The sequence below is a fragment of the Schistosoma haematobium genome, chromosome ZW, assembly GCF_000699445.3.
Source record: "Schistosoma haematobium chromosome ZW, whole genome shotgun sequence".
Taxonomy (NCBI): Eukaryota; Metazoa; Platyhelminthes; class Trematoda; order Strigeidida; family Schistosomatidae; genus Schistosoma; species Schistosoma haematobium.
The window spans coordinates 19,728,672-19,744,934 of NC_067195.1; the positions used below are offsets into that span (position 1 = coordinate 19,728,672).

The window sequence follows — 16,263 nt, forward strand, 5'->3', positions numbered from 1 at the left end:
TTTCGTTTCTCGCACCGAGTACTGACCCAATCTCCCTATTTTGGGGAAAGTTTTATCCGTCGCGACATAATATCGCTGGGGATTCTTCCGATATCATCCATCATAACGATGGCATCACTTTGGTTACTTGAAAGATGGGGGCTATCAGAAATAGTATGGCTGAACTCAACACTTGTAATCGTCTTGATTTGACCACTCATGCAAAACCTTACAAATTGTCGAGGTGACGCACCAATCGTTTTACGAAACCTTGACCTTCAAGTGCTCACAAACCTCCGTCAGTGGATAATGCCACTGGGTCGTTGCCGCAGTCATTGAGGTGATCATAAAAATTGCCCGTGTCCGCTTTGACGGTTTTTTTCCGATGACTTCAATGCTTAGGGAAATTATTATTTTGTCAAAGTTATTTTGCACTTTACGTGGTGACTTCACACTTTGTGAACTTCTCAAAGCAAATTTGCCTCCCCAAGCAACTATAGTAGGCGAAATAAAGGGGAGCATGGTGTTAATTTTAGGGAAAGTTTGACAATTTGAGGAAGATGAAGGTGTTCATTTGGGAGCATTTCCCATGGCATGGGAAATCTTGAAAAGTCATACCATTCGTTCCGGGCCATTAAGGTGATAATTTCACGCATTGTCACCCATGTTCGCACCGATTTTCCGTAAGGAGAGCAGGAACATAGATTGGTGCACCAACCTTTGTTCTTACTCTCTTTAAGATAATAAGGGGAACTATGTGTATGAAATTTCCTCAAGGAATTGCCTCTGTATTTTCCTAATGTTTGCTTGGGTTACTAATAATGACTGAGAACAATTGTACTCCGTTGAAGTACACTTTATAGATAACTATAAGTTCGTGATAAAAACTTATTAAAAATATGGATCATTTCTTTGCTGTTGTCTTATTTCCAAATTCTGAGTTATTACGTGTTCTAAGGAATCTGAAGTTATCTTTACCATTTTCAGGAAATCTGGATATGAGTTGCCGCTATATCCCTTCATTAATTCGGAATGCGCCTCGCTTAAAGACCCGAGGGATCGAAATTTTGCGTGACCCACGGACAAATAAGGTTAGACTTCACCATATTGAGTTTTCCCTCAGGGTTCCTCGTATACTCTCCATGAACGCCAACTTCTGGGGATTCATGGACTGTTGCCACCGAATCCTCAGAATCAAGATGTTGAGGAGCAACGAGTTATCTCAAACCTTTATCAGCTGGATGATAATCTTAGCCGTTACATGATGCTAATGTCCCTCCAAGATCTTAACGAAAAGCTGTTTTATCGGGTAATAATAATCTAATAAGATTATTTCGCAGACTATCAGAACACATTTAGAGTATTGCTTACCACTTATTTACACACCTACTATTGGCTTGGCATGTTTGAATTTCGGTTTTGTTTTCAGAAGGCCTCGGTAAGTTGCTGTATTTACCATATTTCTAGAGGTATTTATATTACAATTCAAGATAGAGGGCATATTTTTACTTTACTAAAAAATTGGCCTGCTGATACAATTAAGGTAAATGCAAAATCTGAACTGAATACAGGTTAATTAAAGACTGTAGTCATGACTGATGGCGAACGTATATTGGGTTTCGGAGATATGGGCGCTAATGGAATGGCTATTCCTCTAAGCAAGGCTGTTCTGTACACTGCCTTAGGAGGCTTACAACCTTATCATTGCCTACCTGTGATGTTGGATGTTGGTACGAACAATGAAAAGCTTCTGGAGGTATATATTCATCTTGTTATTTTTGAAGATGGTTGAGCTATTTGTTCTAGTAGTCTGTTAATTTTTCTTATTTGACCTACTTACTGCTGGTTTTAATAACTCATGCCTATTTTTGGAATTTAAAAGACTGCAAAGTCATCCAAGAAAACGTTTTTATTTATATACATGTAAGTGAATTATGCTTGGATTTTTTAAAACCACTAACAGAATAAATTGTCTCCCATCAGTTGGCGTAAAGAGTACATTTTACGGAACTTTGTCCCAAAGGACTACCCAAGTCTAATTTTTACAGCTAGCAAATCCAAAATTAAAGTAGACATAGTAAAATATATTTATTATTTACTGATACTGATACAAAGTGCCACCAAAATATATTTGGGCCACACAATAAGGAAACGAGGTTGTAAAGAAGTGGAGAAAGGAAGGTGAGTATAGTATAACAAACTAAATGAATAAATATGTGTATAAGTAAAAATTAGTGGAAGAAGCAGTTCAGTTAGAAAAACACAACCAGACAGGATTCTTTCAGTTAAGTTGCTCTCACTTATATGAAAAAATTACAAGTAATTTACAGCAGGACCTCCACTGGGTTCTATTCTGAGTTACCTCTGATCATTTCTGGATTCACTGTGTCTCACTATCCCTCGAACCTCAACCAGCAAACATTGCTGGGCCGGCAGACCAATTCTATACAGCTGCCTACATATCCCTCACCGTGTCGTAAACTGATCGCCTTATCCCGTCAGTCTCGGTGTTGGCACATAATCCACGGTATGGGATTCGCCGGGACAACATTCGTAGTCCATGTCTGAGCCACCGATGTCGGTGTTTTTGAGTTATGACCGAGTAAATTATCTTCACTGCACCCGGACGCACATTACTGAACTTCCGCATTCCTAATATGGTCTTTCCACTGAATGTCAGCAATCTTTCGCAGACAATCACAAACAAACACCGATAACCGCTTAACATCCTCGACTCGTAAAGACCAAATTTCAAGAGTATAAAGCCAAACTACTGTCGCCGACGCGTTGTAAATCTGACATTTTACAGCCAGAATATCATGGAAAAGGCGCCAAAGATGGACTAGTTTGATATAGGCCGCTCTGATTTTTGATATACATAGATTGACTTCATCACTAATGCCACGAACTACGCTCTATTCATTAAGACAAAATCCACGCATAAAATGAAAGTGACCCGTAGTCTAGTGACTTGCTTTCTTAATTACACTACTACTATCATCATCACCATGCATTTTATTCAGTGGTCCTTAAGCTCAAGCTAAATTATGATCGGTGCAAAACTATCATATACAAAGTTAACCTTCATGCTACACCATTTCCATTAACACTTCCTAATTTATATTGTGAGCTTTCTACCCTGTAGGATATATATCAATATATCATACAAATTTCCCAAGAATATAAATGTTTGATGTTCACTTAATTACTAACGTTTCCATTTTTGTCAGGATGAGTTTTATGTTGGTCTTCGTCGGAAACGGGCCACCGGAGAAGAGTATATTTCTTTCATGGATGAAGTTGTGGAGTCATTGTCTGCGCAGTATGTTGTAATATTGTTACAATTAACAACCATATCACATCTAGTTATGGACCAAATGTTTGTCTGCATTTTGCAGACTTCAAGAATTCAAATGCTTTTCAACTTTTAGAGAGATATCGTTCTAACTACATAACATTCAATGATGATATACAAGGTTAATAAAGTGCTCGTTTTATTTTTATCCATTATTGCAATGCCATTACGTATTCATTGGTTTACAAAACTGAAATGTTCATGATAGGTATTGGAAATTAAGTTTCGTGATCGTTGTCTGATATGTTTGTACGCCAATCTAGTATTTCACAACTCTAACCTCAATGCTGTGAATGATACTGATGCTGTCCTTTTCTTTACCACGCTATTATATATTTGAACACAAATATTAGTACAAGAGGGCACCAGATGTATATGCTAACTAAAGTAAGAAGTCTAATAGTCGTATAAGAGCTTTGTTAGCCAAAATCAGTAGAATTCAATGTACATTTGAGATAATTAGTTATATATCGATTACAGTGATTATAGTTATCGAATTGAGTAACTATCAATGAACAAATATAGTGAAAAATTCACTGAAGGTCCATGAAGTAGCTTCACACTGAATAAATTAATTTAGCATGTGTTCATCTTAATTCGACATTAATTTTTCGCCCAAGTTTTATTTGGGGATTCCTCATCCCGAACATAGTCTTAATGTACTACGTGATTCACTGGATCAGTCTAGAACTTGCTGCTTCAACTCACTAATTTCGAACAGGCTTTAAGCCACAAGCATTCTCTGAGGGCTAGTGACTCAACTAATGATACCTAATTCTTAGTAGATGAGACAGGTTTAGAAACCGTGATTTGGTAATTAAAAGTTGGTTACTTAAATCAACGATTCGCAACACAATGGTGTGTTATTTTACATCACAAACTACTTGACAAAACTGCAGATATTTGGTATAAAGAGTAAACATATTAAAGAAAAGCTTAAAACAGCTTTTACATGCTTTCATGTATATAAAAAAGGAACTATCATCTTGCATGCCTTAGATAGTACTTGAACAGCTTACCAACAACAAATAATCTACTGATCCTCTGCTTAACTCACTGTAAGACCCAAATGCACTGGGTTGGGTTTTGTGTTTATTTATTAGTCGAGACTAATAAATCCGTGACAGAGATAAACAAAAGTATTTGACACTGGTTTTCAACCATTCAGCACCCAGTGTCCGACTGAGATATATATTCGCTCTTTTATACTTATAATTCATCTACTGGATAAAAATAAAATCAAATGGACTTTTTGTAGCTGTGCGTACTATTAAAATTTTTGTGAGAATATACTTAAAATTGTAATTTCTTACACATTAATTTTTCCTCGTGAATTGTATCAAATTGATTCCCATTATTCAGTTTTCGTCATAAAGACTTTGTAATTCAAGTTTTTTAGTACAATAAATGATTTAGCTATAACTGAGCAGTTTGAAAATTGAACTTTAATTGACTTACCTAATAGCTAAATATTTACCCAAAGCGTTTTACTCTCTATATCTTGGTCAGGAACTCACAGTAGCAGGTGTTTTCTACTGTTTTATTAAAGATAAAAATCTAATGATTTGACTAGAACTATATTGTAAACATTTTTAATTGACAGATATTGACGTGTGGAATGGACTTAAAAATTGCCTTTTTAAACGTATTCATTCTATTTCTATTCATCATATCAGGTTCTGCTGTGGTTATTGTATCAGGTCTAATGACTGCATCCAGAGTGACACAAAAGAAAATATCTCAGAACAGTTATCTCTTTTATGGTGGTGGGGGAGTAAGTTATGCCTTTATTTCATTCACTTGAATATGTTCAATTTATGGTTTTGTAGTAAAAACAATATATTAATTAATCTTAATCCACCTAATAATTACATGTTCATAACAAAATCTTGTAAATATAGTGAAATAATATCCATTATTGCTTTTAGCGTGCACTCTGGTTAGCTTTTCTAATTACGCCAGTTGAAATCACTGTATAATATGTAGCTTCTAATGACACTGAAAATCAACAGGATTAATAGATTTCCCTACGTAAGAACATTCAGTTGTTAAGGGCTAAGTTTAACTGGATTAAAAGTTGGCAGTCTTCAGTTATGTTTTGTATGGATTGGTATGAAGATTTAATTCTATTAAATAAGTGTTGAACAATGATATTTGAATTCTAGCTTCTTGTACACGATAATTATTTCCTAACATCAAAAATCTTAAGTAATTCGCGAAACGAATCTTTTTCGTTTCGTGAATTACGTATCGGTCTCTTCAGTATTCGTTATGTGAAATATAAAGAGCACAGAACAATATTATGTTTTGTTCCCATCGTGCCTGTACAACACTGAGTCATAATTGTAATCCTTCAACCATAACTGTTATCTTACAGACCTCGACAAAAAACATCGTCTTACATGATTCAGCCCACTAGTCACGGACCTATATGTACTAATACAATGCTCTAATTGGACACCTGTAGCTTTTTTCTAAGTTCTTGGTCAGGTGGTCATCAACTGTGGATAACACGCTTCGTTCACTTTATTCAATTGAGATTAATAATGTCACTAAATAATTTGTTTTTGTTTAATTATCTAGGCTTCTATCGGTATAGCACGTTTGTTAGTACAAGCAATTATGGAGGAAGGTTTCTCTGAAGATGAAGCTAAATCACGTATTTTTATAATGGATTCTAAAGGTTTAATTGTCACAGTATGTAAATACTTATCTAACTGTACTTATCATTAATTAATACGCCATCTTGTATTAGCTATTTTTGAGCAGTAAAAATAATAGTCTGCTTTCACGTTATCGCTCTAATTATATCGATTTCGCCTACATATCTGTATCTACACTAACATTTCTGAACACATCATCAAGTCTAGATAAAGAGAGAAATAGGTCAGTATGCACAGGTATTTGGATAGGTAGTTTGTGAAATTTTTTTATCAAGTTCGACTGCAGTTCTTCAAACTAATAATTGTACGCCTATTAATAACCACTAGCTTCAAGATTCGATCCCCGAGTTTTTAATGAGCTGTGATTGGTGGTGTTTAACTCCAATGTCGTCAACCAGCATCGCTAAAAGAATAAATTTAAAAATGTAGACCTTTAGATTCTAATTCAGTCTCTTGAAGGCGGTTTTTAGGTCACAAAACCTGAAGCTCCTAGGAGCATATTCATGAGGAGTACCGAACTAAGATGAAGTAGCTATTCAGTCTTCTATGATTTTAGTCCTCCACTTGTTAGTAATAAAGAACTTAGTTTCTAATTCGTATAGATATTTCATTGTAATGCCAAGTAGAATTGTAAACCAGTTCCATTCTTTTAGTTAAATACCACTTGATAAAATAGGAAATCCTAACGAAAGAAGGGAAACCAGACATTTCTGTTCTGGTAACTAATATTTGTGAAGCAAAGGTAACAAACATTGTCAGGTGGATGACATTCACTTCATTTCATCTTCCCAAAATCTATATAGACACCAATTTTATCGATGAAATGTGATACCACAAATATGGTTTGCATATAATAATTCGAAAGTAATTTTTACTACAAACTGACGTAGTTTGGAAGATTTGTAGGAGGTAGAAAACTCTAAGACGCACACAGGATGACCTCACACATGTTTGAACACACGATCTGTAAGTATCCTGGTAAGTAAAGGCAGTTTGCTTGAATATCTGGGCTACATGTACCTGCCATCCGGATATTTCAACAAGCTATATGCTTTCTTGTTCGTCTTAACACATCATTATGCCAATTGATCGCATAACCTATTCAGGTGCGGTTGTGAAAAGTTCACGACATTTCGCTGTACAAGTTATAAAAGAGTCTAATCGGAGACATCGTGGTCGCTGGCAATGTGCATCGAAAAGAATATACATTAATCAGATGTCGATTCCTGAACTGCTAACATCTAACTGGCGACCATTCAATATTTATCGCAAGGGTCGATCAAGAAATAAGGAAACTTGTTAGAATGCTTTGTGCTGAGAATTCTATATTGTACCGAAAGACATGATATTGAATAAAGCCAATAATAATAAGTGTGGTATAAAATCATTAAATTCAATGTTACAAACAGTCACAAATAGTTCACAGATGTTCAGTGCTGTCTGGTTTTCAGTGGTTGTTTAATCTAGGCCAGTTCGTGGTGAAAATTAGGAAGTATATAATTATATGACGTGAAGAATAGGGTCAGATTGTGAATAGATTAGGTGTTAGAGGCAACTATTTTTAGTGTAACAGTGAGGTCAAGGATAACAACGGTAAAATCGGCGTGGAAATATAGGTAAATTAAGTAATGAATTTGTTACTGTGGTTAATTTAAAAATAACTCAGGTTGGAAGATGCTTATGGAATGGGAATATTGAAATAAATCCACTTTATCCTACACTGTTTGTTCTCCATATAAAGAAGTTTATCAATCGGGATTGGTTGTACCATTAATTGTGCCTCTAAACTTCTATGTTGTGGAGCACTTGCCCATGTATTGGCCAAGTTTTTTTCACACAATGATTAATGTTATTGATTTTAAATATTTTATTATAAAATGCAGGAGTGTATGGTTCGAAATATTGGTAAGATATTCAAAATTTTAATAAATTAGTCCAAGGTCAAGTTTTACGCCTTACTATGAACTAATGCCAAAAAATACACTTGAATATCGTATTTTCCAATTCATTTAAAATTTTTCATAGCTAGTATATTGTGTTTACAATAACCTGAAAACTAAGTGTATGTTTACAATGTTTACCTAATCGTACAAATCGGTTCACACTTGGATATGTTTAAAGGGTTTTTCTAAGTCATGATTTCAATGAATGTTAAAATAAAAACTAAACCTTTATGATATTATTGATGTATAAGATTATTGACAGTTTTATCTAATTATATCATAATGGAGTGAATATCGAGAAAATGCTGTAGATCGTGGAACTATCTTATTGGGAACTATTGTTAATATTTTTACTGTATAATTATTAGACATTTGAATTATTGTATCCTTGCATCCCCCTAATTGTAATTATTCGTTTGGCGCATAAACTATTGTTATACGTTTTACTTTTCTCAAGTTGTCGTTCGTTAGTTATGGACCTATTACTTAGTTTCTGTACCACTTATGGTGCACTTATGTACTTTGTTATTCATACTGGTATGCGATCAGAAAATTATTTTATTGTATGGGATGGTGGAATGGTCACACAATAGAAATCTTATCTGGTTACTAATTTCATTTGATTGAATACTTGGTTGAGCGAAGGTTGAGGACCAATAGGTGCTAAAGTTTCGGTCATTGTTAATTGGTCCAATAAGTTCAGAACAAATTGACAAACAATCAGACTAGACAGTATTTCTGCTTCTATAATAACGTCTTGACCACATGGAGTCCGTCATAATACGGGAACCTGTTCTTTTTAAGATATAATATTGTATAACAGTATTAATGACTTCAATGTTTCTCTAAAAGCTGTAAGCTTTTTTCGTATACAAAAAACATGTACGCAACATTCAATATTTGAATTAAAACAAGTGCAAAAATAAAAATTTGATTAGAGCAGCAATAATAACCTGATGATATAAGACAAATTCATTTTATTCTGCCCAAATCATTGTTCTTAGTGTATTCAAGTTTGTAAATAAAACTATGCTTGTGAAATATTCGACTGTTGGCTTAACCAGCAGTATAATTGTCAGCATTTAACGTCATAGAGATGGTTTTTTCTAATAATTTTTTATTTTACAAAAATATTTTTTGAAATAGTATAATCAGGAAAAAACTTTGAAAGTGTCGCCAACAAATAGTTTATTCTTGTTTTCGGTTTAATCAAATTGTTTTATTTTTATCGATGTATTAAATAATGATGCCTGAAATTTTCGCAACTCCTCTCAGTTCACGCATATATTTGTAATTAAAAATCTATACTGTTCATATTCGTTGATTTTGTTTTGTACAGAGACTCTCAACAGTTCATTACTTTATAGTTGTGAAATTTGGCCTATGTAGACAGAAACAGTTGGTTCTTGACATTCGATCACAGATATTCTCGAAGTATTGTTTCATGTATAGGGGAATTATTAATTCGATGTTTCTGAGGTTCAGCTTATGATAATAGGGAGTAACGTTAAACTGGATGACAAGGCTACGAACTTTTATCGCTTTAGGTGAATGGAAATGTATAATACATGTCTTAGCTACCACATCCCTTGACATGCAGCAGAAGCTCGCGTAGGGGTCAGTTGGAGAAAAGCTGTAGTAACAAATCAATACAGCACCAATCTCCGGAGACACTAACTGTTGTATTTGTAAGTGCAGACTTTACGATTGCGCTACGGGAGAAGACTGTAAGCAATAATCGTTGGAGAACCTGGGTGGCGTGTTTTTAAATCAGTTGTAATCATCTAGACGGATTTGTTCTTTATCTTTTCTTTCAACTTTAAGTTTGTGTATTTTCTAATCGTCTTTATTTCTCGATTTCATCCGTTCGTTTCATACTCTCAACTTCTTACTGTCAATAACATTAGTATTCTCACTCATGTGTTTTTGAATTTGTCAATTTTCTCTTATGTCATCCTATAGAGCAGTTAATGTACCACACCACACTATAACTTGAAAATGCATATATTATGAATTTTTCTTATTGCTGAAACGGCAACTTTCTGTCCGACTAACATGGTTATTTCGTTTCATTACAGAGTCATGAACTTAGTGCAGCAAAATCAGAATTCGCTCGTTCTGATTATCCTAAAATAGATTCGCTTTTGGAAGCTATTCGATTAATTCGACCTTCTGTTTTAATTGGTAAGTAACTCAACATTCATAAGTTTATTTTCCCTTTCAACCAAGTGCCTTTTTATTATTTTAATCTAAAGTATATTTTTCATCTTTGTTTTTAAATCCCTTGTCTGAAACGATTCTCCAACTAATCTCAGTTCATCATAAAAGCACTTGCACGTTTTTCTGTTGCTTCTGGTAAATTACTATTATAATCCTTTTCTTGTTAAAACCCAATGATTTCCATCTATTATTTTTCGTTTTAGACTAGTGCTTTGCCTAATCATACAGCTTAGTTAAAACTTTTGAAAAATATTTCAAACATTAGTTGAACCCATATTATCACTAAGATTTAAGTAGTCATGCTTTAGCAAACCTCTTTTGAGTGATTAGTTGCACATAAGTTCATGCTTCAATGCCCCAACAAGTTCGTTGCAAGTTTTAACTAATGACAGTATATTTGATTATTTGGAATCCTTCTACAATACGAGTCTTCTTTTCAGTTCCCACACTCACCCTACTATCCGTGCATAAATAAAATTATTGAACCAAGGACTCTTATCTCAATTAGTGTCATTAGGGAGTATACGTCTCTTTCGTGTGTATTATAAGGATATTGTATAGAACACAAACTATTCCAGCTATCCTTTTTTATCATATGCTTCTCAGTAGTTAATAAAATATGATATTCGTGTTTTATAACTCTACTACTTATGAGTAGTTAGAATTTATTCTTTTGTTGGTTATCGCATACTTGGTTCGGACAGCCATTTTTAGTGGATCATGTTTGTGTTTGGCTGCTTTGAGAATTGACTGTCTTTGTTGCACTTATCGCCCTAAATTTGAGTCCTACCTTAATCTAGCCGTTATTTGTTGATCTTCATGTACAAAATCTCTGAGAAGCCAAAACAGTCTTTTGGCTATAACTAACCTTGGGTCATTCCAGTGAACTTAACGTATGGTTTCTAACTTGAAGAAGAGATCGCATATGTATATTTATCCTTATTTTCCGATTATTTTAAAGCAAATTATATTCAAATCATGATAACCTTCCTCATCTCTTTGCAGGTGCTTCTGGACAAAGTGGAGCATTCACGCGTGATATTCTTCGTGAACTGTCAACAATCCATAAGACTCCTATCATATTTGTCCTAAGCAATCAATCAAATCTCGGCGAATGCACTTCCCAGATGGCTTATAAGGCTACAGAAGTATGTTATGTTTTTTTTTACTAAGATTAATTTTGTAAATGATGTTTTTTTTATATCCTGCTGTTCACACAATGTTTATGATAGATGTTAATCAATAACTTACTGGGACAGAGAATAATCTGGTATATCTTTTTGTAATACCACCTTCTGAAACGACTACATAAACGTACAAAGTGTCAGTAAATTGTCCTGAAGATTTTTGAATCGAAATAAACTGACGATTTATCCATGTTAATAATAGCCAACTGTTATTTGATTGTTTCGTAAGGTGAATTTGGGGTCTTTTGGGCAAATTCTGTTTCTTTGAGATTAGAATTAGTATTGCCTAACACTGTGATCAAACAAACATTACCTCTGACATTTCTACATAGCCTTTTGATGAGGTAACTAACAACACGTTTGCTCCTACTAAATTTATATCAAACTTTTGGATCGTATTAAATTTTTTTCTGTTTATCTCCATGATATAGTGATTAGATTCGTTTACCGGGTGGGGATTCGTGTACTTGGCTTTGATACACACACCAAGTGTAAAGGCTGTTGACACTACCCTGTTGCCCGAACCGAAGTAGATGAAGCAGGGTTCGAACCTGCAACTCAATGTCCGAAATAGAAGCACCTTAACCATTAAAACACTTATGCACCCTTTTATCTTAATATTAGTTATCCTGTTTTGTTGTTCATAGTTTTATTCTAATTTGTACACGAAATAATACGAAATTCATTGGGGACTTTTATCAACTTCTTTTCATCTATTTCCCTTGTATATGTGTAGTGGAGATGTATATTTGTCAGTGGTTCTTCTTCAGAACCTGTTCGAACACCAGATGATCGTTTATTAAAACCGAGTCAAGGAAACAACTGCTATGTTTTTCCAAGTTTGGTTAACGCATTATCATTGGCTGTCATTCGTCCGCTAACTTATAAATTGCTATTGACTGCAGCAAAGGTAAACTACATTATTACCTGTTGTTTTTTCTTTCTAACTTGGTCTTTTTTGTAAAAAAAAAAAGTAACAAATTACTATGCATATTGAATTTATTATGATTTCAACCTAATGTAGGCGTTCGTTTTCACAAATGTCTAATAAAATGTAATGATCAGTACTTTTAAAAATCCTAGTTGTCCAAAATCTATAGAAGCATCTTGACCAAAAGATATTAACTTAATAATACTCTGCTATATTTAAAATGTTTCTAAGCTGTCTCATCGCACTTACCACGTGATATGATGGAAAGAAAAGTCAATTTTCAATTGAATTACTCATTATCAGTTTTATTCAATATTACATCCATTTTGATTCAACGTGAGGATCATTTAGTGTAGTATTTGATTGTTTTCCCAGTATGATATTTTCTTCTGTATAATATACGATATTCTTGTATTCAATTGACATGAACTATGCTCAGTAAGTGATTTGCTATAACTAAGCATGTAATTTAATCTTAATTAATAATCAAAATGGGTGTACAATCAACATATAAACGAGTGTATTTTAGACTATTTTGATTCGTCGTTGTCATAGTGTTTGGGGCTAATAAATCTTCACTTATACCAGTCTTGTGTTCTTATTTTCGCATCGCGGGAATTGCCGTGGTCCCTCGTTCCGAGTATAAGTGATCAGCGTTCTTGTTTTTCCGGCACAACACGTCTGACACCGAGGTTTCTGGATCTTAGTAGTCATTTACGAAGGCTATCAACCCATGATTTATAAACTCCAGAGAAATTTAACTCTTCATTTTTACATATTAGTGTCCCATGTACAGCACGGATATGCCACCCACGCATGTCGAGAAATCCAAATGAATGCTAATATCGCAACTCTTGCATTACAACTAAGATGCCCTGTGGTATCTTCAAAAATAAAATTTTGCGATGTGTGAGAGTGGGAGTAAAACGTGATTGGTCATTGAGTGTGGACAAACAGCCACAACCTACTGACTATTAAATATATGATTTCTTTCCCTCTCATTGATTTCTACTCCCGACCACTGAGTGTGACCGCTTGTATTTGTGTGAAATAAAATATTATCTAGTGTTATTCTGGGTCGTGAATCCTGGATCGGATATAAGGTGACTAGATTCATTACCGTAGTATACCTGAGTGAGAGGGAAATAATTTTAATCATCCTTTATATCGCTTCACCTTTAGGAAACTTCTCCAACCACATACGTCAACGGCAATAACAACTAATGATAGTAATTATTTTACATTACCAACGTAATGACGCGTCGTAGTGTTGGCGCTAAAATCGGTCTTTTTTGTAGCACATGAGGTGAACGTTGACAGAACCGGTACCCAATATCTCAGTAGTTAATTGGAGCCCGATGGATAAGTTTGGTCAGAGGCACATTCACTAGTGGATTTACTCAAACCCATTCACTGGATTTTTGTATCAATAAATGAATAGCCTTACTTAATCCCCATAATGTGCTCGTCGATGGCCCTTAACAGCAAGATAACCTGTAGATCCATGATTTTATTTACATGTTTCTGAGCTCTCAATAGTCATATTAGCTTAGAATTAAGTATGTCTAGGGTGGTGTGGACACCTTTGCTCTAAATGTAATATCATATTCAACTTCATTCTTTGGTATGTAATCCCGTACTATTTATAAAATTGAGCTATATTCAATCATTTATAAATTTTGTATATTGTAACAAGTGTTATTTCTTTGTCGTTAAGATTCCTTACTATACAATACATTCTTATGCTTTATATTTATCCAGTCATTCAAGAGTCAGTCAGGGATTCGGTGAAGAAATCTCTTTTCATCGATTTTATTCTCAAAGCTATATGGTAACAAAACATGCTATTTTAAAGAAATAATCTACAATTTATTTCTTAATGAGCATAATTTATCGGACTTAGTAACAAAAGAACAATTACAATATGGCTACAACACATGTAATTTCTATTAAGCAAATAAAAATAGAATTCTAGCGAAGTATATAGAAGGGTGACTTAGTTGTCAAGGCATTTGAATTTTGGGCACTAAGTCCCTGGTTTAAACCCTATCCTCCCACTTCAGTATCTTGAGCCATCATACTTAAGGTGCGGCTAATACCTCATACCTAGTGAATAAGTTAATTTTTTAATCAAGCGTACTAGAAAAGTCAGTTAAATATTAATAATTATGGAAAGTGAATTACCAAGTATGGTAAGATAAATCGAAAAATAAAATGGAATCGGAAATAGAGTAAAAAATGATTTGTTTATGACAAAAGGCTAACACACTGGAACAGTTGAGAAGGTGGTTGTTAGTGAAACTAGAAAACACAAATACAGGAGGATTACACAGTTTCGGGATTGAGATTGCCTAAAAGAGACCATTTCTCTGAGCCATGCACACTGCCTTTTATTATAGATCTCAATGGTTGTTTTTATACTTTTCCGCCATAAAATCATATGAGTTTTGTACCGTAATGTTTATTTTATCCTCCGAACTATAAATGCAAGAGAATCTTATCATTGATCACGTTTTGCATGAAAATTGGTATTTTGTGTGAAGTACTCTTTTTTGGTTATTAATACAGTCTACTCGGTTCGATTTCTCTAAAGAAAAAACCGTTGGATATTACAATCCGGATTCAGTTCTTTTGAATGAATATGACCACTGGTCGTCTATCTCATTAGAAAATAAATTTTATCTAGTTCTTTAGATTTCTTACTTTTTCGCAATTTTATATTCTTGTGATAACGAGCTCTTAGTTCAACCAGTGCAGTCTACTGTAAGCCTATTATTACTTATGATGTATGGCTTTTTTGATCGCTACTACTTTCAAAGAATTTAGTTCCTGTGTACAAACACTCATGCGGTTAACTAGTATAAATTTTCCTAGCCTGCGCAAAAATTTCATAAATTACATGTTCCATTTTTACAGTGATTGTAAACGTCTGATATATGACACGTACTCTAATTTTTCATCATTTTCTGCTTTTGATTATTATTCCAGAAACTATCTGAATTAGTTACAGACGATGATATATGTCAAGGTAGTATGTATCCATCAATTGCTAGATTGCCAACAATTACAAAAGAAGTCTCTTGCGCTATTATGGAACAAGCATACAAGGATAAAATTGCATTTTTTACTCCGGAACCATATAATAAAATGGAATTTATTGAATCTTACTATTATGATCATAGATATATTAATTTTACACCCGACCAATATGTTTGGTAGCCATTTTGGCGCATTTCTATTCCCTGTTTCCTCTATCTATCTTTTTGAGTAGAACTCAATTTTATCTTCAAACTGGTAAGAATGATTTCAACATATGTATTAATAGTGTTTGGCTACTGCTTATCATCTGTTCATCTTAAAGTTTTGATTTGAATATCGATGTTCGTTGTATTCATACATTTCTTCTGTAAAATGATTGTTCTGTTAAACGGTTTGTACCAACTGTGGAAAATGTTTTTCAGTAAATAACTATACCTTTCAACTGTGGTGATTAAAAAAGTAATAGAAATTATGTCGTCAACATATACCTTAGATGTTCAAAATGTATTAATAGCTTCCACAATCCTTTTTCTGGTCTCGGCGGCTTGTAATTCTATCAGTTGCAGTGGTTCTAAATATTTTTTGTAAAGATGTTCCAGTCTATCGGCAAGGCAGATCCAGATCACTGATATTGTCCACTACAAAATGACAAGGTATTTAGGAAATATGATGTTAATGGAAGAGCAGATAGATATGGTTTATGATCAGAATGGGTTTAGATCATGATAGTGAAATGTAAACTCTTCTGAGGTTTCCTGGTAAATAATATGTAGAAATGCTACATATTTGTTTTATCCAAGATGTCTGTAGTAATCCGACACGGCGCTACAGGGTTCATCAAAACATCCTATCTATATGTGATTTTGATTTTTTTTCAGTACTGTGAAAATTGGAATTCTAACGTAAAGGCAGTATTACTACCAACTATTTGCTTCAATGTTGGTTG

At 34.0% G+C, this 16,263-nt stretch overlaps 1 protein-coding gene across 4 annotated transcripts; it reads left to right on the forward strand.

Annotated features, from left to right (window-relative positions):
- Positions 1-224: 224 nt before the first annotated feature.
- On the forward strand, positions 225-15,776 carry ME1_1 (NADP-dependent malic enzyme). Of its 4 annotated transcripts, XM_051210632.1 has the most exons (14): positions 225-319; positions 967-1,070; positions 1,103-1,288; positions 1,320-1,417; positions 1,447-1,522; positions 1,562-1,735; positions 3,210-3,301; positions 3,346-3,455; positions 5,011-5,108; positions 5,918-6,031; positions 10,019-10,124; positions 11,166-11,308; positions 12,084-12,257; positions 15,267-15,776. In XM_051210632.1, the coding sequence occupies exons 2-14, from the start codon at positions 978-980 to the stop codon at positions 15,495-15,497; spliced, it is 1,695 nt and encodes a 564-aa protein (XP_051070645.1). In that variant the 5' UTR covers positions 225-319; positions 967-977; the 3' UTR covers positions 15,498-15,776. The 4 variants fall into 4 exon arrangements, with proteins under 4 accessions (XP_051070645.1, XP_051070646.1, XP_051070647.1 ...); XM_051210633.1 differs by adding an exon at positions 14,040-14,109 and having other exon boundaries at positions 227-319; positions 967-1,288; positions 1,320-1,522; XM_051210635.1 differs by having other exon boundaries at positions 281-319; positions 967-1,288; positions 1,320-1,522.
- The last annotated feature ends 487 nt before the right edge of the window (positions 15,777-16,263 follow it).

Bases quoted from the DNA above. Each gene is read 5' to 3' on its own strand.
- ME1_1 (XM_051210632.1), top strand. From the start codon at position 978: ATGAGTTGCCGCTATATCCCTTCATTAATTCGGAATGCGCCTCGCTTA. The intron at 1,071-1,102 runs GTTAGACTTCAC...GTTTTCCCTCAG, and splicing joins GTGACCCACGGACAAATAAG to GGTTCCTCGTATACTCTCCA. The intron at 12,258-15,266 runs GTAAACTACATT...TTATTATTCCAG, and splicing joins TGCTATTGACTGCAGCAAAG to AAACTATCTGAATTAGTTAC.